The sequence below is a fragment of the Mobula hypostoma genome, chromosome 8 (genome assembly GCF_963921235.1).
Source record: "Mobula hypostoma chromosome 8, sMobHyp1.1, whole genome shotgun sequence".
In the NCBI taxonomy this organism is placed as follows: domain Eukaryota; kingdom Metazoa; phylum Chordata; class Chondrichthyes; order Myliobatiformes; family Myliobatidae; genus Mobula; species Mobula hypostoma.
In genome coordinates, this window is record NC_086104.1 from 141,386,711 (window position 1) to 141,410,613 (window position 23,903).

A 23,903-nucleotide genomic window follows, 5' to 3' on the forward strand; every position below is an offset into this window, starting at 1 on the left:
TCCTGAATTGCTGAATGTGTGCCTTCAGGGTTCTACATCTCCTTCCTGACAGTAACAATGAGAAGAGGGCATGTCCTGGGTGATGGGGGTCCTTAATAATAACATTAGTACTAATTAGTACTAAAAACATTAGTACTAATGTTCACAGCCAAAGAGAAACCCACTGGAATCAGAGAAGCACATTGAAGTAGCCAGTCACGGAGTAATCATATTACATTACAAGTTTGTTCAGGAATACAATGTAAACACTTCACAGAGAGACAATTTGCAATAGCTACAAAATATATTTTTGAAATTAAAGAAGCAAAACGGAAAGGAGATCCTTCTACCCACAGAAACACTGTGCAATTAACCTGTTTTGTATGGTTGAGGGAAAATGTCAGTCTTGGCACAGTAGATCAAACTCCAACCTCTAGGTCAGAAGGTTAAAGATCCCACCAGGACAATCATTAAATCTGGGTTATCACGATAACGTTTTAAAATGAGATGTTAACTTACAGCTTTGTCTGCTCTCTCTCAGGGCGATGTCAAATATCCCCTGGACTATTTCAGAGCAATTCACTATTAAGGAAACATGGTTGTCACACTGCTGTTTGAGGGACATTTCTTGAGTTGAGGAAAAGTGAGAGACAGAGGCTACATGAATTAAAGAACAGCACAACTTTCAGAGTTTGCAGAGTAGAAAAACAGAGTCATTGATGGTGACGCAAACCTCCATCACCACTACATACACATCCCCTACAGTCCCTTTATGTATATACAATCAGTCTAGGTATACAACAGTTACTTGTTAATTGAGTTCTGTAGGATTGCTTTCATAATTATATTTATTGTGTTTATTTTGCTTTTAATTATAGTATTTGTTATGCTTATTTTGATTTTTTATATCAGAAACATAGAAAACCTACAGCACAATACAGGCCCTTCAGCCCACAATGCTGTGCTGAACATGTACTTACTTTAGAAATTACCTGCTGTTACCCACAGCCCTCTATATAGCTCCATGAACCTATCCAGAAGTCACTTAAAAGACCCGATTGTGTCCGCCTCCACCACAGTTGCTGGCAGCCCATTCCATGCACTCACTACTCTTTGCATAAAAAACTTACCCCTGACATCTCCTCTGTACCTACTTCCAAGCACCTTAAAATTGTGCCCTCTCGTGATACGATCAATGCCTCTCATCATCCTATACACCTATGTTGCTGCATCAGACCCAGAGTAACAATTATTTTGACCTCCTTTACTTCGTGCACTGAAGAATGACAAAAAAACAATCTTGAATCTTGAATATCCTCCCACTCTTGGGAAATTGTGTCAGGACCCATTATTGCAGAGACAGGTTAATCTGCCAAAATTGGGCAGCCCTGGGTAAGCAGCGGAAGATTCTCTGAGGTTTTCTGTCAAGGGCTGTGAGGGCTCTGAGATCAGCATTCAGGCAGAGGCTCTGCAGAGGGCGGGTGGCAGCGAGCAGTGGCTCACCTCAGTATGTGAAAGTGAGCAGACGGCAGAGTAGGAGAAAACCAGGAAAATTGGGAGGGAATAGGCAGGGAGCAAGGAGATGAGTGAGAAGGAGCTAGTTAAGGGAGGGAGGGGATGGGTCTTAGTGCAGCCATTAAGGAAAGGGGAACAAAGGTGAGAGATAAGAGTGGGGGTTGCTATGGAGAGCAACCAAGGAAACTAACGTGGGCAAGTAACCCTACTGTTCACGTAAAATTATTACAGCGCCAGCAACCTGGGATCAATTCCACCAATGCCCGTAAGGAATCTGTACTTTGTACTCGTGGCCCTGTGGGTTTCCTCTGGTGCTCCAGTTTCTGCCCACACTTAAAGACGTACAGGTTAGTTGGTTAATTGATCACATGGGTGTAAATGGGTGGCACGGGCTCGTTGGACTGGAAGGGCCTGTTCCTGCCTGTCTCTCTAAATAAATAAAAGTTCCCGCAACCATGCATGGTCAGAAAGTGTCTGTGCAGCGGACCCTGTCCTCAAATCATCTTTCACCTGCTGCTGGACCAAGATATGAGTTGGCCACTGTGATTTTATTGCCCAAGATGTAAGAAACTGACACACCATCCCCTACTGATCTTACGAAATGCAACAGAATGGAGAAATCGCTACGCCAGAGGACCTGCTGAAGAGGAGGAGGCTGTAGGCAATCCAGTCGTTTTACTGCTTAAAGGGCTGTGAAGCATTTCAAAATGTTTTCAAAGGTTGTTGCTATATAAATTAAAGTTTCCCTGTTCCAGGTCTATTTGTAATGCTCGATACCTACCAAATTCAGCATTCTGAGTAAAAATCAGGAACATTTTAGGATGAATCAACTGGATTTGCTTCTCTTACTACTTTCTACCAGGGTATAAAAAAAATGTCAAAAATATTAAACCCCTGGATTAATCTACTAATAAACACTACCAATGCTCACTACTGCGGATCTTAAGTAATCTAAAATTTGACATCAAACAATTAAAATTAAATGGATTCAAAAATGCAAATAGTTGATTTATAACAAAGTAATTTCCATTAAGGACTTATAAAAACTGTGCTGTAATTCAGTAATAGTAATAAGTCCACAACAGCAACAATTTTGATCTTCTTATAAAAAAGCAGATATAACAACTATAGGGTGCAATGAGCGTACTGGTTAGCACAACGCTTTACGGTACAAGTCCCGCCACTGCCTGTATGTTCTCTCTGTGACTATGTGGGTTTCCTCCGGGTGCTCTGGTTTCCTCCCACAGTCCAAAGGCATACTAGTTGGTAGGTTAATTGGTCATTGTAAATTCTCCCATGATTAAATCGGGGGTCGCTGGGCGGAGCAGCCTGGAGAACCGGAAGCGGCTATTCCACACTGTATCTCAACAAATTTTTAAAAATTAACATTCACCAGAATGATTTCTGATCTGACAGGTGTTACATATGAGTAGCCAGGCTTCTACTCCCTGGAGTTTGAAAGAATGAGAGGTGCCCGTACTTAAACAGACAAAAATTGGCAAGGTAAGTGGCAGAAATGATGTTCCCTTGTTGTGTGTCTGAAACCAGGGGCTCCTTGTCACAAAACAAGATAGGACATTCGGGACTAAAATGAGGAAAAATCTCTTTACTAAAAGGGGGATAAGGGTTCAGAATATTCTTTCCAAAATAAAATTCAGTCACTAACTGCATTCAAAACAGTAGATTTCCAGGCATTCAGGGATACAGAGCTAAGACAGGAAAATGGGGTGAAAGATCAGCCACAATCCTGATGCTATTTCTTACATTCTATACAGGACAATTGCAACATTGGCTTGTCTGCAGTTGTATCCCGGCTGCAGGGCTGATGTAGCTTCAAATAGCACTGTAACAAATGCCATGTTTTTCTGCTATAGATAGCAGCAATAGAGAATTTAATGTTTCGTCAGTAATTATATTTAATCTCAACAATACATTGCAATAAATACAATTTTTTTGTCAGTAATGTAACAAAGGATGTTGAAATTTCATTAGCGTTGCAAAATGCCCTGCAGATTTATCCAATGTACGACCAGAATTGCTTTAAATCTGCCAGTAAGTTTGCCCTCAATTTTGCCGCAGGTCTATCAGCAATATCATTCATTTGCAATATTATTGGCAAAAATCTATCAATAGTACGAACAATCTATCAGAATATAACGAATGCAAATCTCAGGGAAAGTACTGGGGTTTTCTGAACCTTTCAATAATAGTACTCTGATTGTTCCGATGATCCAGAGTACTAATGGAGTTTGCTGGAAGACACATCAGCAAACATGTACATCCAACAAGTTTAAATAACATGACAGCAGCTATAACTGGATACTAGAAATAAACTCAACAATCTCAGTAACACTCATGTGATGATTGCAGGTGCATCATAAATGCAAATAATGGCTGCAGATCTATTACCGGATCTGTTGACTCCAAAAGTATTAGTCACAGTTCTGACTTTGTCTGTATTACTTAGTTTGCTGACACTCAGTAACAATCCAAAGGACAGCTGGATCAGTAATAATGGTGGATCGGTAGTAACAACACTAAGGCAGGTGATTTGCTGGCTTCTTCGGATATATTAATGGAATTGCCTCAGTTTGGTATTTTTTTAAAGCTCATTCACAAAATTGGCTTGTCACCAGAAGGCTAGCATCTTCAAGGAGCAGTGCCTCAAAAAGGTGGCGTCCATCATTAAAGACCCCCACCACCTCAAATGCGCCTTATTCTCATTGCTATCATCAGATAGGAGATACAGAAGCCTGAAGGTACACACTCAACGGTTCAGGAATAGCTCCTTCCCCTCTGCCATCCAATTTCAGAATGGATAATGAACCCATGAACACTACCTTACTACTTTTTTTTTCTGTTTTTGCACTGGTTATTTAACTACTTAATATATATACATATCTACTGTAATTCAGTTCTTTCTATAGCATCACGTACTGCATTGTACTGCTGCTGTAAAGTTAACACATTTCACGACATATGCCAGTGACGTTAAACCCGATTCTGATTTTATGTCTATCCCTATGGGCTTGCTTGGTCATAGCTCAGGGGCTCGCAACCTGGGGTCCATGGACCCCTCCGAGAACGGTCGAGGTCCACGGCATAAAACTGATGGCAGGTGTAGAGCTACAGACTGGCCTGCATTCTGGATCTTACACCACAGGATCTGCGAAATTTAAACTGGTACTCCACTCCACTAGACTAGATTTAGGATAATCAGCCACGGCACGACTGACTCTACTAACATCATTGTCAATTATTTGAATTTATGCTTCTACGAATATAGTACTGGAACATTGCCAGGGACCACTGCAACATGCCATGCAGTGCTGGTGTTGCTGAGGGGCACTGGAGATATGGTAAGGTTTATCAGTATGAGTGGCAGACTGCAGGTGTTTTGGGGGCACGGGAAGGGGCTGGTTGGCAATTGGCTACGCCAGATAATCTGGAGGGCATAATGTCTGAGACAGGGACATTGGTCCCTGGCCTTTGAGAGGTGAGAGGGATGGGCAGTTCAGTTCGTGATCTTAAGAGGAGGGATGTTTGCTCAAGCTGTCCTGGGAAATGTGGGGTGGGCAAGGGGCAGGAGATACAGGGGCCTTCCAACAGTAGTGGGGGCTAACAACTAAACCTGAGGCAAGGGTGCTCATGGCAATATCGGGAAAGAGCAGACTGTTGATGGTCAGTGAAAAAGGGGAGGACTGGAGGTGGCCATTGACTGGGCAGCTGATGGCTGTCACAAACACAAAAGACTCTGCAGACGATGGGTTCTTAGGCAGTTGGGTGCTCAACAGCATCGATGGATAAAGAACAGGGTGAGTCCTGCCAATAATATTGGGTGGCGGACAGACGGATGGTCCACTGGTGACACTGACAGCTGGGGAAAGGATGATCATCTTTGACATTGGGGTATAGACGAAAGGGGATAATTGAGGGTGAGAGAGTCAATAGTGACGGGGTTGAGGAGAGGGAATAATCTGTCTGTAATGTTGCGGCGAGGAGAGGGGCTGATCTGTCAGTGACAGGGGTGAGGAGACGGGATGATCTGTCAGTGACAGGGGTGAGGAGACGGGATGGTCTGTCAGTGACGGGAGTGAGGAGACGGGATGGTCTGTCAGTGACGGGGGTGAGGAGAGGGGATGGTCTGTCAGTGACGGGGGTGAGGAGAGGGGATGGTCTGTCAGTGACGGGGTGAGGAGAGGGGATGGCTTGTCAGTGACGGGGGTGAGGAGAGGGGATGGTCTGTCAGTGACGGGGGTGAGGAGAGGGGATGGTCTGTCAGTGACGGGGTGAGGAGAGGGGATGGCCTGTCAGTGACGGGGGGTGAGGAGAGGGGATGGTCTGTCAGTGACGGGGGTGAGGAGAGGGGATGGTCTGTCAGTGATGTTGGGGGTGAGGAGAGGGGATGATCTGTCAGTGATGGTGGTGAGGAGAGGGGATGATCTGTCACTGATGTCGGGGGGGGCAGGGAAGAGAGGGAAATGATCTGTCAGTGATGTTGGGGGTGAGGAGAGGGAATGATCTGTCAGTGATGTTGGGGTGAGGAGACGGGATGATCTGTCAGTGACGGGGGTGAGGAGAGGGGATGGTCTGTCAGTGACGGGGGTGAGGAGAGGGGATGGTCTGTCAGTGACGGGGTGAGGAGAGGGGATGGTCTGTCAGTGACGGGGTGAGGAGAGGGGATGATCTGTCAGTGACGGGGGTGAGGAGAGGGGATGATCTCTCAGTGACGGGGGTGAGGAGAGGGGATGATCTGTCAGTGACGGGGTGAGGAGACGGGATGGTCTGTCAGTGACGGGGGTGAGGAGAGGGGATGGTCTGTCAGTGACGGGGGTGAGGAGAGGGGATGGTCTGTCAGTGACGGGGTGAGGAGAGGGGATGGTCTGTCAGTGACGGGGGTGAGGAGAGGGGATGGTCTGTCAGTGACGGGGGTGAGGAGAGGGGATGGTCTGTCAGTGACGGGGGTGAGGAGAGGGGATGGTCTGTCAGTGACGGGGGTGAGGAGAGGGGATGGTCTGTCAGTGACGGGGGGTGAGGAGAGGGGATGGTCTGTCAGTGACGGGGGTGAGGAGAGGGGATGATCTGTCAGTGACGGGGTGAGGAGAGGGGATGATCTGTCAGTGACGGGGGTGAGGAGAGGGGATGGTCTGTCAGTGACGGGGGTGAGGAGAGGGGATGATCTGTCAGTGACGGGGGTGAGGAGAGGGGATGATCTGTCAGTGACGGGGGTGAGGAGAGGGGATGGTCTGTCAGTGACGGGGGTGAGGAGAGGGGATGATCTGTCAGTGACGGGGGTGAGGAGAGGGGATGGTCTGTCAGTGACGGGGGTGAGGAGAGGGGATGATCTGTCAGTGACGGGGGTGAGGAGAGGGGATGATCTGTCAGTGACGGGGTGAGGAGAGGGGATGATCTGTCAGTGACGGGGTGAGGAGAGGGGATGATCTGTCAGTGACGGGGGTGAGGAGAGGGGATGATCTGTCAGTGACGGGGTGAGGAGAGGGGATGGTCTGTCAGTGATGTCGGGGGTGAGGAGGGGACATGAACCGTCAGAGACGGTGGAGGAACGATCCGGCAGCCTCACTGAACCATCGGCTCAGACTCAGACACGGAGTTTCTCACCGCATCAAGAACTCGAGGCTCAGTGCTAACGATATAAACTCCACCCGCCTCTCCCCTATACACAACCGCCCCCAACCCCCGCCTCACCTTCAGCCACCACCTCTTCCACCGTGACCTGCTGTCGGCCCACGCTGAAGACGCGGCCGATGAAGCCGCTGCCGGGACAGGAGCCGCCGCCCCCGCCGCTGCCGCCGCCTCCCGAACCGGAGCCCGCCGCCTCCCGCCGCGAGTCGAAGAATTTCTTCATTCCCACGACCCCTCCCCCTCAACAATATTAACCGATGAATGAAATAAAAATCGTCCCCGATCACCGCCTAACCGGGCCCAGCCGGGGCGGGGAGAGAAGCGACCTCGCTCCGGGGCTGAGTTGCGGACCAGGCCGGGCTGCGCGCCGTTAATCCCGACATTAAATAAATAACAGCAGCGCTGACAGGACCCAAAGAGCAGGGCATCAGCGCGCCGCGACCCGGATATGCAGCGTACCGGAAGTAACCCGGCGCCAACGTCAGTTTAGTTGCCATCAGATTTTTAAGTCTCAAACAGATAAAAGCTCACAAATTTTATATATTTTCGCGTTTTGAAGCAATTGCTAATATATTTTGAAGTGGATCTCCTCAAAAAATCCCGAACTCATGTATCTTGGATAATGTAGTTTTCCGTCTCCTTGCTGTGGTAGAAATGAACGTCTCTAGTCATTAAATGGACCACAGTTCCCAGCGGGCTAAGCGACACCAAAGCGTTTGTAGAAATACCCTGAGGACTTCATATCCCAACGCGCACTGCAAGGTTTTGGTTGTGCGGTGTGTCTTCAGAGAAGGTTTACAGCTTTCTTTTTATCCAGTGGAGTATTTTTTAGAAAGTTTTCCGAGTGAATCTTTGACGTACTGATGAAGGTTCATTGGTCTAAAATTAGGACTGCCGATATGGGCCAAGTGGGCCATTCCGCTGTGTATTTGATACAAAGGGACAAGAGCGGTGCCAGGTGGTGTAACCATGTTACCGCAGTGTGGTGTACAAGGAGTTTGCGTCGCGCTTTCAGTGTACCAGACACCAGTGAGTCTGAGTGAGATAATGTCCTTTTGCTCTATACTACATTTGACGGGGCTCTCAATTGTGTCTCTTCTATTCCCCGCATTTCTGCTCTCGTCCCCTTCCTCGCAGTCGATTGGTTTTCTCCAAAGCACAGAAGGCCACATTGTGAATATATACCTTAATTAGGGAAATCAATTCTGGCTTCACTTCAGCTTGGGTTCCTGGAGGAGAAGAGCAAACAGAGCAGGTGTAACACCTTCCACACCTGTAGGGCAAAGAACTGTGCAAAGAATACTGATTGATAACGATGGAAAAGTAGGGCGGGGATTCTTAAGAGGGAAGACCATAAGATATAGGAGAAGTAGGCCATTCAGCCCGTCGAGTCTACTACACCATTCAATCGTGGGTTGATCCAATTCTTCCAGTCAGCCCCACCCCCCTGCCTTCACCCCATACCCTTTGATGCCCTGGCTAATGAAGAGTCTATCAAACTCTGCCTTAAAAACACCCAATGACTTGGCCTCCATAGCCACTCATGGTAACAAATTCCACGGATTTACCACCCTCTGACTAAAGTAATTTCTCCATATCTCTGTTCTAAATGGATGTCCTTCAATCCTGAAGTCGTGCCCTCTTGTCCTAGAATCTCCCACCATGGGAAATAACTTCGCGATATCTAATCTGTTCCGGCCTTTTAATGCTCGAATGTTTCTATGAGATTCCCCCCTCATTCTCTTGAACTCCAGGGAATACAGCCCAAGAGCTGCCAGACATTCCTCATACAGTAACCCTTTCATTCCTGAAATCATTCTTATGAATCTTCTCTGAACCCTCTCCAATGTCAGTATATCCTTTCTAAAATAAGGAGGCCAAATCTGAACACAATACTCCCAAGCGTGGTCTCACAAGTGCCTTATAGAGCCTCAACATCAAATCCTTGCTCTTATATTCTATACCTCTAGAAATAAATGCCAACATTGCATTTGCCTTCTTCACAACCAACTCAACCTGGAGGTTAACTTCTAGGGTATCTTGCACAAGGACTCTCAAATCCCTTTGTATCTCTGCATTTTGAATTCTCTTCCCATCTAAATAATAGGCTGCCTGTTTATTTCTTCCACCAAAGTGCAGGACCATACACTTTCCTACGTTGTATTTCACTTGCCACTTCTTTGCCCATTCCTCTAAACTATCTAAGTGTCTCTGCAGGCTCTCTGTTTCCTCAACAATGCCTGTTCCTCCACCTATCTTTGTATCATCCGCAAATTTAGCCACAAATCCATTAATACCATGGTCAAAATCATTGACATACATCATAAAAAGCAGTGGTTCCAACACCAACCCCTGTGGAACTCCACAGGTAACTGGCAGCCAGCTAGAATAGGATCCCTTGATTCCCACTCTCTGTTTTCTGCCGACCAGCCAATGCTCCACCCATGCTCGTAACTCCCCTGTAATTCCATGTGCTCTTATCTTGCTAAGCAGCCTCATGTGCGGCACCTTGTCAAAGGCCTTTTGAAAATCCAAGTACACCACGTCTACTGCATTTCCTTTGTCTACCCTGCTTCCCTTCAGAACACTGATGTGTCAGGGAAGAAGGAGATGAAAATGCTGGTTGCAGAAGTTATGGAGCTTATGACCCATCAGTTGGGCATGGAGACTTGAGGTTTTTGTTCTAATTGTGTTCTTTCTTGTAAAAACTGTATAGTTATTTTCTTGTGAAAGTTACGTGTATGTGGTGCTGCTGTAAGGAGGTTTTTCATTGCATATATGTTTGTAAGTACTTCTACATATGACGATAAATTCAAATTTCATTCTGATTTTGATACTGTTCCCCTTGCCTTCACTTTCCATGTTTCAAATCTCCATGCCCAACTGATAGTCATAAGCTCCATAACTTCTGCAACCAGCATTTTCACCTCCTTCTTCCCTGACACATCGGTGTTCTGAAGGGAAGCAGAGTAGACAAAGGAAATGCAGTAGAAGTTCATCCTTACTTCATCTTCAGCGTCCAGAGTTGGAGCATAGGCGTTGATGATGGTGGCGTGTTGTTTCTTGACAGGCTGGATTCGCAGAGTCATGAGACATTCGTTGATTCCCAGTGGTTGCCCCGTCAGCTTCTGAAGTAGGCTGTTTCGGATGGCAAAACCTACTCCATGGATCCTTGGTTGTTCAGGATCAAGTCCTTTCCAGAAAAAGGTGCATTGACCTTGCTCTTCCTTTAGTTGCCCTTCTCCAGCTCTGCGGGTCTCACTCAGAGCAACAAGGTCAAAGTTGAATTTTTGGAGTTCCTGGGTAACAAAGGCAGTTCTCCTCTCTGGTCGGTCTGAGTTTGGGTTATCCATCAGAGTTCGTATATTCCAGGTTCCAAGTTTCATAGTTTCACTTCCCGATGTTTTTGGACCGCATGGTGGTGATCCCTCTGGACGCGGCTTTCCATACAGGATGGGGTGAAGCAGACTATTTTTAGGGCACCTTTTCTAGCCCCTTCCCAGTTCAGGGTGAGCAGAGTGGATCCTAAATAGGGCTGCTCAGACGTGAATACTGCTGCCGAACAACTTTCCTGCTTCTGTTCAAAAGTTGAGCGACTGAATCAAGTATTCACTGCTTTTTTGACTAGGAGCTTCCAGCCATCACATCGCCTGCTCCCGTCGCCCTCCCCCGATCGCCGAAAGACTCGAAGAAGTGGCCCACAGAGCGAAGATGCCGGTGCGTGTATTTGTTTAACGTGTACTTGTTTAACGTGTACTTGATGTTGCACTCCAAGAAGCACATGATACTTCACAAACCAAGCAACTGATTCCAATGGCATGGAAACCACGATGACTGGAGCTAATAGATTTGTTGCAGCCTTCATCCGCCTTCACAGCCGTTAAGTTCGAAGTAACTTCGTCCGCCTCTTCCGCTGTTGAGGTCTTGGTTGGATTGTTCTTTGTCAGGGACTCACCCTCGACCTTACCGCCATGGGTGACCCTGCCAGGAGCATAGCTCCAGACGGCATCGCTCTCGGGACCACAGGACCACACAAGCTTCTCCACCATGACAAGGTGACAATCCATGGAGAAGATGCAGTAGACGTGGTGTACTTGAATATTCAGAAGGCCTTGGACAAGGTGCCGCACATGAGGCTGCTTAGCAAGATAAGAGCACATGGAACTACAGGGAAGTTACTAGCATGGGAGGAGCATTGGCTGGTCGGCAGAAAACAGAGAGTGGGAATCAGGGATCCTATTCTTGCTGGCTGCCGGTTACCAGTGGAGTTCCATAGGGGTCGGTGTTGGGACCACTGCTTTTTATGATGTATGTCAATGATTTTGACCATGAAATTAATGGATTTGTGGCTAAATTTGCTGATGATACAAAGATAGGTGGAGGATCAGGTAGTGTTTAGGAAATAGAGAGCTTGCAGAGACACTTAGATAGTTTAGGGGAATGGGCAAAGAAGTGGCAAATGAAATAAAATGTAGGAAAGTGTATGGTCCTGCACTTTGGCAGGAAAGTTATCGTAGATGACAACAGAATCTAGATCAATTAGGAAAGTGAGCAAGGGATTGACAGAATTTAACTCTGACAAATGTAAGTGATGCATTTTGGAAAGTTAAACTAGGACAGGACATGCATGGTAAAAGACAGGGCCCTGAGAGACCCACGAATACTAGTACATACTTCCCCAATAATAGACATGCACTTGGTCAGGATGCTGAACAATGCATATGACATGCTTAACTTCATTAAGTACGAGAGGTAGGTTGTCATGTTATACTTGTTCAACATGTTGAAGAGGTGGCACCTGAGGTATTGTGTGCTATCCTGGTCACCTACCTATAGGAAGGATGTGACTAAACTTGAAAGGGAGCAGGAAAGGGTCCCAAGGGGTCAGTGGGACTGAAGGATTTGATCTCTGTGCCCAACATATCAATGCAGTTACAAAGAAGGCATGACAGCAGCTATACTTCATTAGAAGTTTGAAGAGATTTACTGTGTCACCAAAGACACTTGCAAATTTCTACAGATGTACTGTGGAGAGCATTCTAATTGGCTGCATCACCATCTGGTATGGGTGGCAGGGGAAGGGAGGCTACTGTACTCTGCCAAAAGGAGCTACAGACATTTGTAAATTCATTCAGCTCCATCATGGGTGCTAGCCTTCCTAGCATCCAGGACATCTTCAAGGAGCGATGCCTCAAAAAGGCAGCATCCATTGTTAAATATCCCCATCACCCAGCACATGCCCTATTTTTATTGCTACCATCAGGGAGGAGGTACAGAAATCTGAAGGCACACACTCAACCATTCAAGAATAGCTTCTTACCCTCTGCCATCTGATTTCTGAATGGACATTGAACTGATGAACACTACCTCATGATTTTTTTTTCTCTTTTTGCACCATTTACTTAACTTTCTAAATATATGTGCATATATCTTGAAATACATAATAAAATTTATAAATTACAGTGCGTATGCATATGTAATACTTACTGTAATTCACAGTTTTTATGATTGTGCATTACAATGTACTGCTGCCACATAACAACAAATTTCGTGACACATGCCAGTGACATTAAACCTGATTCTGACTGGTAGGCTGAGACTGTTTCCCTTGGAGTAAAGAAGAGTGAGGGGTGACCCTATAGAGACGTATAACAACATGAGGAGCATGGATAAGACAGATGATGGCAGTCTTTCTTCCCAGGTTACACTTAGCAGATACCTACCAAACAGCTGCAACAATACAATGTCGGGAAATGCATGTTTATGCCCTTTGGTAATAGAAATAAATGTTCATGCTATTTTCTAAACGGGGAGAAAATCCAAAAATCTGAGATGCAAAAGGACTTGGGAGTCCTTGTGCGGAACACCCTAAAGGTTGACTTGCAGATAGAGTCGGTGGTGAGGAAGGCAAATGTAGCGTGAGCGTTCATTTCAAGAGGTCCAGAATACAACTGAAGGGATGTGATGCTGAGGCTTTATTAGGCACTGGTGAGGCCTCACTTTGAGTACTGTGAACAGTTTTTGGCTCCTCATCCAAGAAAAGATGTGCTGGCATTGGAGAGGCTTCAGAGGAAGAATGCAAGTGTTATCATATGAAGAACGTCTGATAGCTCTCGGTCTGTACTCGCTGGAATTTAGAAGAATGACGGGTGATCTCATTGGAACCTTTCGAACGTTGAAAGGCCTAGACAGAGTAGATGTGGAAAGGATGTTTCCCATGGTGGGAGAGTCTAGGACAAGAGCACACAGCCTCAGGATAGAGGGATGTCCATTTAAAACAGAGATGAGAAGAAATTTCTTTAGCCACAGGCTGGTGAATTTGTGGAATTTGTCACCTGAGGCAGCTGTGGAGGCCGGGTTGTTGGGTGTGTTTAAGGCAGAGCTTGATAGATTCCTGATTGGACATGGCATCAAAGGTTACGAGGAGAAGGCCCGGTAGTAGGGCTGAGGAGCAAAAAAAAAGGATTGGCTATGATTGAATGGTGGAGCAGTCTCAATGGGCCAAATGGCTAATTTTCCCCCTAAGTCTTATGGTCTTATGCTCTAACACCTTTCCTTCCTTTAATGATGCAACCAGCAACGCAAGTCTGTTTTGAATGCCATAGGTGAATGAACCTCCACGATATTATCAAGTTAAAAAAAAGTCCAAAGATTCATCGTTATGTGAGATAAGTTTTTAAAATCTCATTTCTAAATGACTGATTTCTCATAGTGAAGCTCTGCCCCTGTGTTCTGGACTGGGGTATGCTTCACAAATGCCTTAAAAAATATTTGATTTCTTGTCACCAAAGAAGATACTGGTGCAGATGACGAGCAAATTAGTTGCGAATATCCATATCAAGAAACATCCCGAGAGAATTTCAAAGCTCACCATCCAGGTCATGCCATCTTCTCAGGAGGTAAAGGAGCCTGAAGACACATGCTCAGCATCCGAGGAACAGCTTCCAACCTGCTGGCATGAACATTAGTTTTTTCTTGTGGGAAACAAATTCCCCCCACCCACCCCACTTCCTCTATTCCCCACTCTAACTATTACTTCCTCTCACCTGCCTATTACTTCTCCCTCTCTCCCCTCTTACTTCTCTTTCTCCTATAGTCCACTCTCCTCTCCTATGAGAGTCCTTCTCCAGCCCTTGACCTTTTCCGCCAACATGGACTCAAATATCACCTTCCAGCTAGCCTACTTCCCCTTGTCCCACCATTTTATTCTGGCATCCTCCCCCTTCCTTCTCAGTCCTGAAGAAGGGTCTTGGCCCGAAATGTCCACTGTTTCCTCTTTTCCATGGATTTTGCCTGGCTTGCTGAGCTCCTCCTGCATTTTGTGTGTGTTGGTTGGATTTCCAGCATCTGCAGAATTTCTCATATTTAGGAATAGCTTCTTCCCTCCTGCCATCAGATTTCTTAACAGATTCCACGAATCCATGAACACTACATCACCATTTTACTCTTGTTTTGCACAAGTTATTTTTTATATATCCTTATTGTAACTTATAGTATTTTTTATGCATTGCGCTGTGCTGCTGCTGAAAAACAAAGCATTTCACGGCGTACTTGTATGTCAGTGATGATAAAGCTGCTTCTGATTCAGATTCTGATTTCCAAGACTTTTATTTCTCTGTCCAAAGTATTCAACATTAATAAAAATAACATATAAGAGAAGATGGCGACACGACGCAGCTCGCAGCGGCCACTCCTGTGATGAATATCTGTAATCTGTTAAGTAGGATGCCGTGCACAATCCTGATTTGATGGAGACCGACGTGAGAGTACGGAGGAACATCTGGTGAAACTTCTGAAATGCCTGCTTCGCTGCCGCTGCTACTGTGTGGTCTGAAATCTCCGGAGGGGAAGGCCCCGAGTCCTTGGCTTTGCTTGTTGCTCGGCATCCGAGGGCGGGGTCGAAGCGCTGGGCAGAGATGGTGCTCGGTGTCGGAGGCTCGAAGTTTTCGGACAGACTCAGAGTGGGCTGTGCCGGGTGCTTCCAGGATGCTGCTTCGGCAAGTTCGTGGCGCTGGAGGCTCATGGCAGGGAGAGTTTCTCCCTTCTACCGTCTGTGTGAGATGTTGGGGCTGTCGGGACTTTGAGACTTTTTTTTAACGGTGCCCATGGTCTGCTCTTTATCAAATTACGGTATTGCTTTGCACAGTGGTAACTATATGTTATAATTATGTGGTTTTTGTCAGTTTTAGTCTTGGTCTGTCCTGTGTTTCTGTGATATCATACTGGAGGAACATTGACACTAGGGATTCTGCAGATGCTGGAAATTCAAGCAACACACATCAATGTTGCTGGTGAATGCAGCAGGCCAGGCAGCATCTCTAGGCTGCCTGGCCTGCTGCGTTCACCAGCAACTTTGATGTGTGTTGGTTGGAGGAACATTGTATCATTTCTTAAAGCATGCATTTCTAAATGACAATAAACGAGAACTGAGTGCCCTCATAATCTAATATAATGATTGCCACCTGTCACAGCCTCCATATCTCCGTTCAGCCTCTTTCATTCTGCGCATGAAGGATCTGACGCCGTTTATTTCAGCTAACAGACTTTGAAGGGATTTGAACAGTAAAATTACACTGCTGAAGTACTATTTTAAGAACAGAGTTGTGTTGTTGAGACTGAATACACGCCTACAGCATAATTCTGGAAGAGGTTAGCAGACTTTAATGAGAATGATTTGTATCCAGTGGATTGTAGCTTATCTAGACACAGATCTGTAAGCAATAATTGACATGTTGCTGAAAAAAATCAATGCAGCAAAGAAAACTGGTCCGCTGAGACTGAGGGATGGTTTTCAGAAGAGATCTTAACCAGAAGGCTTCACACACTCCAATAGTTTTCTTTGGCACATTACAATTCTTTTTTTATATCGCCTTGTTGAAATACATAATCTTCTCTGAGGACCGTCACCTTGTCGTGGTGGAGAAGCTTGTGTGATCCTGAGATCCTGAGAATGATGCCCCCTGGGGCTTAAGTCCTGGTAAGGTCACCCAGGGCGGTAAGACCAAGCAGGACGTTCCAGAAGATGATGACACATCACAGTGGCAGTGAAGACAGAGGAAGGCGGCAGCAGTGAAGGATCCCCAGTCATCTTGCATTCCATCCCCCTGGACCCTGACCCTGATCTGTCAAGGACCATGTAGTGGCTGCCTGTTCATCAGTCTCTCTAAATAAAGTCACACACAGGCATTCTCCATTAAGGAATAACTTCTTAGGAGAACATCATACTTGACTTGAGTGATTGCACTTCAACTCAATTGAAAAGCTACCTCTCCTTTAAGACTGCATCCTCCATCTAGTTCCTCTTGCTACTCCCACCCTTCTGAATGATCAGCCTTTCTCCGTCATCTGTAAGGAAACTCAGTTTTCTTTACACGAGCGCTGGCAACGGCTGAGCCCAGGTGTGGAGGAGTAGAAGACTCTGAGGAATGACAGGCTGTGTCACAGTGAGCACTGGCAACAGCTGAACCCAGGTGCAGAGGAACGGCAGACTCTGTCCACATGGAACACTGGCAATGGCTGAACCGAAGCACAGAGGAACGGCAGACTCTGTCATGGTGAGCGCTGGCAACGGTTGAACCAAGGTGCAGAGGAACGGCAAACTCTGTCCACGTGGAGCACTGGCAATGGCTGAACCCAGGTGTGGAGGAACAGCAGACTCCCATGTAGAGATGGAAACAAGAAGTTATACATACGGATACTAACAGAGCACTGGAGGCATGGCAGCACAACACCGCAAGACAAATCATTCTACACACACAAGGATTCCGTCAACAGCACTAAATGAGAGTCCGCTTTAAATAATCAGATGATGTCGAAAACCCATGCTAGTCACAATTAACTTGACAAGATTAGACAGAAATAACCAGGGCTTAATGACTCTACTAAGATTACAATCTGTAAATATATGTGCTCAAGAAATCTAGAAGCTCAGCTTTCTACAGTTGCCGCAGAGGCCACAGGTCTCATGACAACTTCTACCTTGGTGCATCTATCCACTTCATCTGCCCCAGCCTACCAACCCAGCCTCTCAACCAAGATGGGCCTTTTGAACTCTGTACTAGACTGATCTGATATTGTTGGAATCTAATATTATTTTAACCATAAGAGCAAGAACCTTATTTACTTGGTATATCGAAGCCTTACATGGAGTAAATGTCAGGATGAGGTTGTCAAACAGGGACCAATTTTTATAAATGGAATGCTCTGTTCGTGAAAATATAGCCAGTTTGCGGAGCTAGGCAGAGTACAACAGATCAAAATTATTTTGTGTTGTGATGAAGCTTTTCTTCTCAGGGTGAAAGTGATAAGATTTTTGATGCTGAACAGAAAGCCAGCAGCTGTGAAAATAGAAGCTCTGGCTAGAAATAGCTTCTAAAAACAATATCTGAAGCTGTAAACGTAAAAATGCCAACTTGTTCAGTGAAGGTAGGAAAACTATTGAAGGGGATACATTTGCAATGACAAAAATTAAACCGTTCAGCAGTTTGATCCTCCTTATTTTAATGGGATTATTTATTGGCCGAGCTGCTCCCCTGAGGAAGGGAATTAGATTACGGACGGAGCCTGTCCTCTTTAGGACAGATTAATGACGATGCAATCATAGAAAAATTTCCCTATTTTGGATGTGGCAATCCAGTAGAAGACTGGGGTGGGATTAAGAGAGAGAATGAAATGAAGCGCAACTGAATATTGCTTCTCGAACAGAGTGTCAGAACTGAAGTGGGAGGAGCTAAAGATGGTGCCAGAGGTTTTGTGGACCTGGACGACTTCTTCCACACAACAGTTTAAATCTCCTCTTCTCATGTCTCTTTTTCCTTATCAAGGTGGCTAGAGTCTTGTCGGTGTCCATGATCTACAGCTGCACTTGAATTACGTTCTTTATGGGCAGTAGGCTCTTGCTGTCAGAACTTACTGAGGGGCCTGGCGTTTTGGGATCTCCAGGAGAGGCATAGAGGACATGCGCCTTCGGGCTGCAACCCCATGCCTCGCCGATGTTGCCAACTGAAGCGTCGCAGGAGATTGAGACGTCGGGACAGTGGGCACAGCCATCGGAGTCCCTTGAACTTGAATGATTTCTCTCTCTCTCAATGGGTGAGTGACAGTCCGTTGGTCTTTCGAGTTGGGGGGCTCGGACAAGCGAAGTGGCAGGTTGCAATATCGAAATAGCGAGCTGTTGGTTGCCCCTCTCACTGTGGCAGGAGCGATTCATCCCTGTCCCTCGCTAGTGAGAGAGAGCCTGTCTGAGGTGTCAAAGTGTTGGGATGGACAGAAGTCTTTGATGGACTCTAGGTCATGGCCTCGGGGGGCTTTGCCATTGCTTGCATGGTGGGTAGTGGGGGCTGATGTTTTTGCTGGAGCAAATGGAGGGAGCGGAGGGGGAGCTTTGGTGTTCTAACATTTTCTGTCATTCTTTGGGGTTTTTTCTTTCTATTTCATGGATTGTCAGTGAAGAGTAAGAATTTCAGGTTGTATACCGTATACATTCTCTGATACTAAACTGAACCATTGAAAAATTAATTTTATCTCTATTTCTACAAATGCCGACTGACCTGCTGTTTCCAGCGTTTTCTGTTTTTATTTTCGATTTTCAGCGTCTGCGTTTTTTTTTGATTTTTCAATTTTCCTCCTTGTATACATTATACTCAGAATGAAAGAATACAATTGCATGGATATACTTTCTTTATCTGCTTGTTAGGATATGACTCACTGACTTACAACTCCATAAGGACTGCACAGATTTAGAATCATAGAAAAGTACAGTACAGAAACAGGCCCTTTGACCCATCTAGTCCATGCCGGATGATTTAAACTGCCTACTCCCATCAACCTGTACCAAGACTATAGACCTCCATGTCCCTACCATCCATGTACCTATCTAAGTTTCCCATAAATGCTGAAATCGAGCTTGCATGTACCACTTGTGCTGACAGCTTGTTCCACTTTCACAGAAGCATGGAAGGAAGCCATTGAACAATCATGTCCCCATTGGCCAAAAACAGACTAGCCAAGAAATTGAATGTAGATTTGGTGATCATTTTGTGCAACATCTCATTTAGTCCACATTTAGATCCTGAACTTCCTTTAGCTTTAATTTGCTGTTCCACTCCTTTTCTGATTGTTTTGTTTTTGGGCTCTGACAGTTCCTCAGCCATATCAAAGTAAGCTTGATAAATAAAATGTCCATTTCCAACAAGGCTCATTAGTCTTCTGAACCAAATGTTGAATTTAACAATTGTGGACAGAGCAATGGTGCAGTAATTAATACTTCTGTTTCAATCTCCTGGAATTCATGTTTGATCAAGACCTTGATCACTGCTTATGTGGAGTTTGCATGCTCTCTTTGTGTTTCCTTCCATGAACATTTTGTTAGATTAATTAGCTACTGTAAATTCCCTCTTAAAGTGGCAATAGAATCAAAATGATAGCAGGGCTGTAGAGAAATAATGAATAGGACCAATGGGAATGTTCCTTTGAAGGTTCAATGGTATTTTTCTGTTTGATTATGGGTTTAAGTTAATAAATATTTCTAGCACCCTACATTTAGTTAAAATGGTTAGTGTTTTCCTGTCTTCTAGCAAAGCGATTGGCGCAATGCTATTTCAGCTCGGGGCGTTGCAGAGTCTGGAATTCAATTCTGTCGCTGTAAGGAGCGCCTGTACATCCTCCCCGTGGAATGCATGGGTTTTCCCTGGGTGCTCCGATTTCCTCCCACTTTCCAAAGACATGCGTGGCAGGTAAATTGTCCCGTGATTAGGTTAGAGTTAATCGGGTTTGTCAGGGGTTGCTGGGGCGCCATGGCTCGAAGGGGTGGCAGGGCCTACTTCACACTGTATCACTAAAATGCTTATGAATATGAGTGAATATGCTTCACCATCCCATTCCTTCCCTTTTTTCCACATTATTGCTCAATCTTTTCCCTTTCCACATTATCACAAACCTCTTTTGATTACTCCTTTCTTACTCCTGCTATTCTCTGCATCTCAAAACCTACTTGACTCCCAATTGTTTGCCCTGTTTCTCCCTCTGAAGATGTTGCCTAGCTTGCTGAGTACCTTCAACATCTTTTGTTTTAATTTCACATCTCCTGCATCTGCGGTATTTTAATATTTCCTGCTTGATACTTGAACCACGTTAACTAATGATTGGTCTTGGAATCAAAGAACACTTCAAATGTGGAACAGTCATGTAATCCAGTGGGTATGCGCTTGTCGAGAGAGAAATCCCCAGCCTCATCCCTCCCCCATCGGTTAACGGAAGTCAAAGCTCTTTTACGTGTATTTTAAATGTGATGATTTTTCTACTTCTCCACCTTTTCAGGCTGTGAATTCCTGCTTATTCTGGATGAACATGAGAAAGTCTACAGATGTTGGAAATCCAAAGCAATGCACACAAAATGCTGGAAGCACTCAGCAAGTCAGACAGTATCAATGGAGAGGAATAGATAGTAGAGCTTTCTGGATGAAAAGTTTTGTTTTAGCCCCTCATCTCCCTTCTTGGGTGGTGGGGTGGAGATACGTCTCTACCAAAGGAGGTGTAAGGTGCTCCTTCCCTCCGCTAGCCTGCGGGTCACCCTTGGGCAAGGTGTAGTACCTGCTTAGCTCCTCGATCAGGGTCACCTGAGACTATGGGAGCCAGTGGTGGATTGGTTGTATGAGCAGCTGGTGCATACCACAAGTCCTGGTATTGCGACTACGGATGCCAGGCAGACAATCTCTGAAGAATATTGATATTGGCTGGGGTTTCCCGTCTTGTAAAGGCACTCCCCAGAAGAAGGCAATGGCAAACCACTTCTGTAGGAAAATTTGCCAGGAACAATCATGGTTGTGGAAAGACTATGATTGCCTATGTCATGCAACATGGCACATAACGAATGAATGAACATCTCCCTTCTAATCTGTGCCTAGTTCCTTTAATCTTTTATTTTTTTCCCACTCCTGATAGCTTTGCCTGGACTTCAAGACACTCTGATAGCTTTTATGATGAGAGTCTGGTTTCACTTGGCTGGATAGCTCCCAGGAGTAATTCATGGTTATCACTTGGAGAACTGGAGAACCATTTCAGATATTTATTAACAATCAATTTTATTTCATTCATACCTTCCTTGAATTCAGATGGCTGAATGTTACGCTGAAATTCAATCTCAGAATTATAATTGCTAAACAAATTTTAATTGGTGGCAAAATAATAATTGTAGCTATAACAAAATCATTAAGCTTTGAAACTTATTACAGAACATTGAAGTTCTGATTTTGGGATAAATACATTTTCCTTCTCAGCCTTGAAAGGGCCCAAAAAAAATCCCTTCAGAAAGACCACTAGATTTAGTGGGATCCAAAAATCAAGCCACTAGAGGAAGTCAGCAGGTCAGGAAGTGTCTGGGGGGGAAAACGAACAGTCAATGCTTTGGGTTGTGACCCTTCAGCTGTAAGATAGAGGGGTGATAGAAGTGGGTGAGGTGAAGGATGGAGCAAGGGGATTCAGGTGAAAAGGAGTGATATGGAGATGGAGGAATGAGGAGTGAAAATAGGATAGACACTGGCAGGTGCCAGGTGGAGGCAATAAAGGGCTGCTGATCATGCAGTCTGATGGGAAAGGAAGGAGAGGCATGGAACCAGTAACAGAGGAGGGATAAGAACTATAGGAGTTATCCCTATGGGAAGACTGTAGGTGATGAGCAGATGGATTGAGTATAGAGGGAGAAAAATACAGGGGTGAATGTGGATGGGATGGGTGTAAAAGGAATTGGATACATCAGGAGGAGAGAGAAAAGGGTCAGAGGGGGAGCTGAAACTTCCTCTGCTCAACGGCATATGCCCCCAACCCATATACCAGTGGATTCCCCATAACTGGCCCAACCATGGTGAACTCAGGATAGGCAAGAGATATTCAAAGGTGGTAGTATTCTCATATGTAATCCACCTAATATAGGTTCATAATGCAAATGTCATAGATGCAAATATTCCTATATTCCTTGCATATTCTCCTTTCTATTCATGAAGAACTGCAACCTGGTGAAATAAAGGGAACAGCCCTCCCCACCATTGAGTACACCTACAAGGTGTGCCGCCACAAGAAAGCAACATCCATCATCAAGGAGCCCCACCATCCAGGCCATGCTCTCTTCTTGCTGCTGCCATCGGGAAGGGCCTGTAGGAGCCTTTGGTCCCACATGGCCATGCTCAGGAACTATTGCCATCAGACTCCTGAATCAGCTTGGATAATTTCATTCACTTCTTCTCTGAACTGATGCCACAATCTATGGACTAACTTTCAAGGATTCTACAACTCACTTTCTCAATATTATGTCTGACTTATTTATTCATTATTATCATTAGTTTTGTATTTGCACAGTTTGTCTTCTTTTGCACATTGGTTGTTTGTCCATCTTCGTTTATGTATAGCTTTTCATTGTTTCTCTTGTATTTCTTTGTATTTACTGTGAATTCCCACAAGAGAATGAATCTCAAAGTATGCATATAGTGACATTTGCATACTTTGCTCATAAATCTATAGAATCATAGACAGCATACAGCACAATACAGGCCCTTTGGCCCACAAAGCTGTGCCGAACATGTCCTTACCTTAGAAATTATCTAGGGTTACCCATAGTCCTCTATTTTTCTGAGCTCTATGGAGTCCAGGAGTCTCTTAAAAGACTCTATCATATCCGCCTCCACCACCGTCGCTGGCAGCCCATTCCACGCAATCACCACTCTCTGCGTAAAAAAACTTACCCTTGATATCTCCTCTGTACCGACTGTGCCCTCTCGTGCTAGCCACTTCAGCCCTGGGAAAAAGCCTCTGACTATCCACACGATCAATGCCTCTCATCATCTTATACACCTCTATCAGGTCACCTCTCATCCTTTGTTGCTCTAAGGAAAAAAGACCGAGTTCACTCAACCTATTCTCATAAGGCATGCTCCCCTATCCAGGCAACATCCTTGTAAATCTCCTCTGTACCCTTTCTACGGCTTCCACATCCTTCCTGTAGTGAGGTGACCACAACTGAGTTTCTGAACTTTGAAGAGAAAAACTGAGAGTGTGATATCTCCTGGTGGTCCCCCATTTCAGTTCAACTTCCCATTCTGATCCGTTTGACCATGTCTGCATCTACTGCAATGAGGTCAAACTCAGCCTGGAGAAGCAACACCTTATATTCTGTCTGGGCACCCTCCAACTTGGTGGCATGAATATTGATTTCTCGATTAAACTCACATCCAAAGGTGAAAGCTGACCATTTCTAGATTTAAAAATTTTGGTTGAGCTGTTTCCAGATAATGACACTTTTTGTACTTTGTAAAAGTTATCAGAGAGGCTGCCAATGCATTTAGCCAGAGTGGGATCGTAGGGTGATGGTAGCCTAGTTTCTACATCACTAGCCCAGTTGACTGCACACAGATGAGGACAATAATGAGGCCTCTAGAAGGTGAATGCTATTTGGGTATGCACAAGGAAAATCAGAACATTAAAAAACCTTGTTCATTGTCAAGGATGGTAGAGAATTTCAGCATCGGTATTACATGTGACTTTGTGCAAAGTTTGGACCTCATCTTTTTTAGTATTAAGTAGAAGCAAGACCACTGGCACTCTTCTAAAGAAAGTCATTGTGTAACCTCTGATGCACAATGTTTGCAACTTCTATTCCAGCAGAAAGCCGGAAAGTGACAGTGATAGCTCAGTCCGCTGCCATCATTGACTATTGATACCCATGTATGTTCAAAGGGAATTGTCAGATCTAGCAGACCTTCAAAGTTCAAGGTATA

At 45.1% G+C, this 23,903-nt stretch overlaps 1 protein-coding gene across 7 annotated transcripts in view; it reads right to left on the reverse strand.

The window, feature by feature from the left end:
* aak1b (AP2 associated kinase 1b) overlaps nucleotides 1–7,568 on the reverse strand; it is a 151,338-nt gene extending 143,770 nt beyond the window's left edge. For all 7 annotated transcript variants that reach the window (XM_063056988.1, XM_063056987.1, XM_063056986.1 and 4 more), the window contains exon 1: nucleotides 7,201–7,568. In XM_063056988.1, the coding sequence (XP_062913058.1) occupies nucleotides 7,201–7,360 (160 nt within the window). In that variant the 5' untranslated portion in view covers nucleotides 7,361–7,568. The remainder of the gene's footprint in view (nucleotides 1–7,200) is intronic.
* Between the last annotated feature and the right edge of the window lie 16,335 nt (nucleotides 7,569–23,903).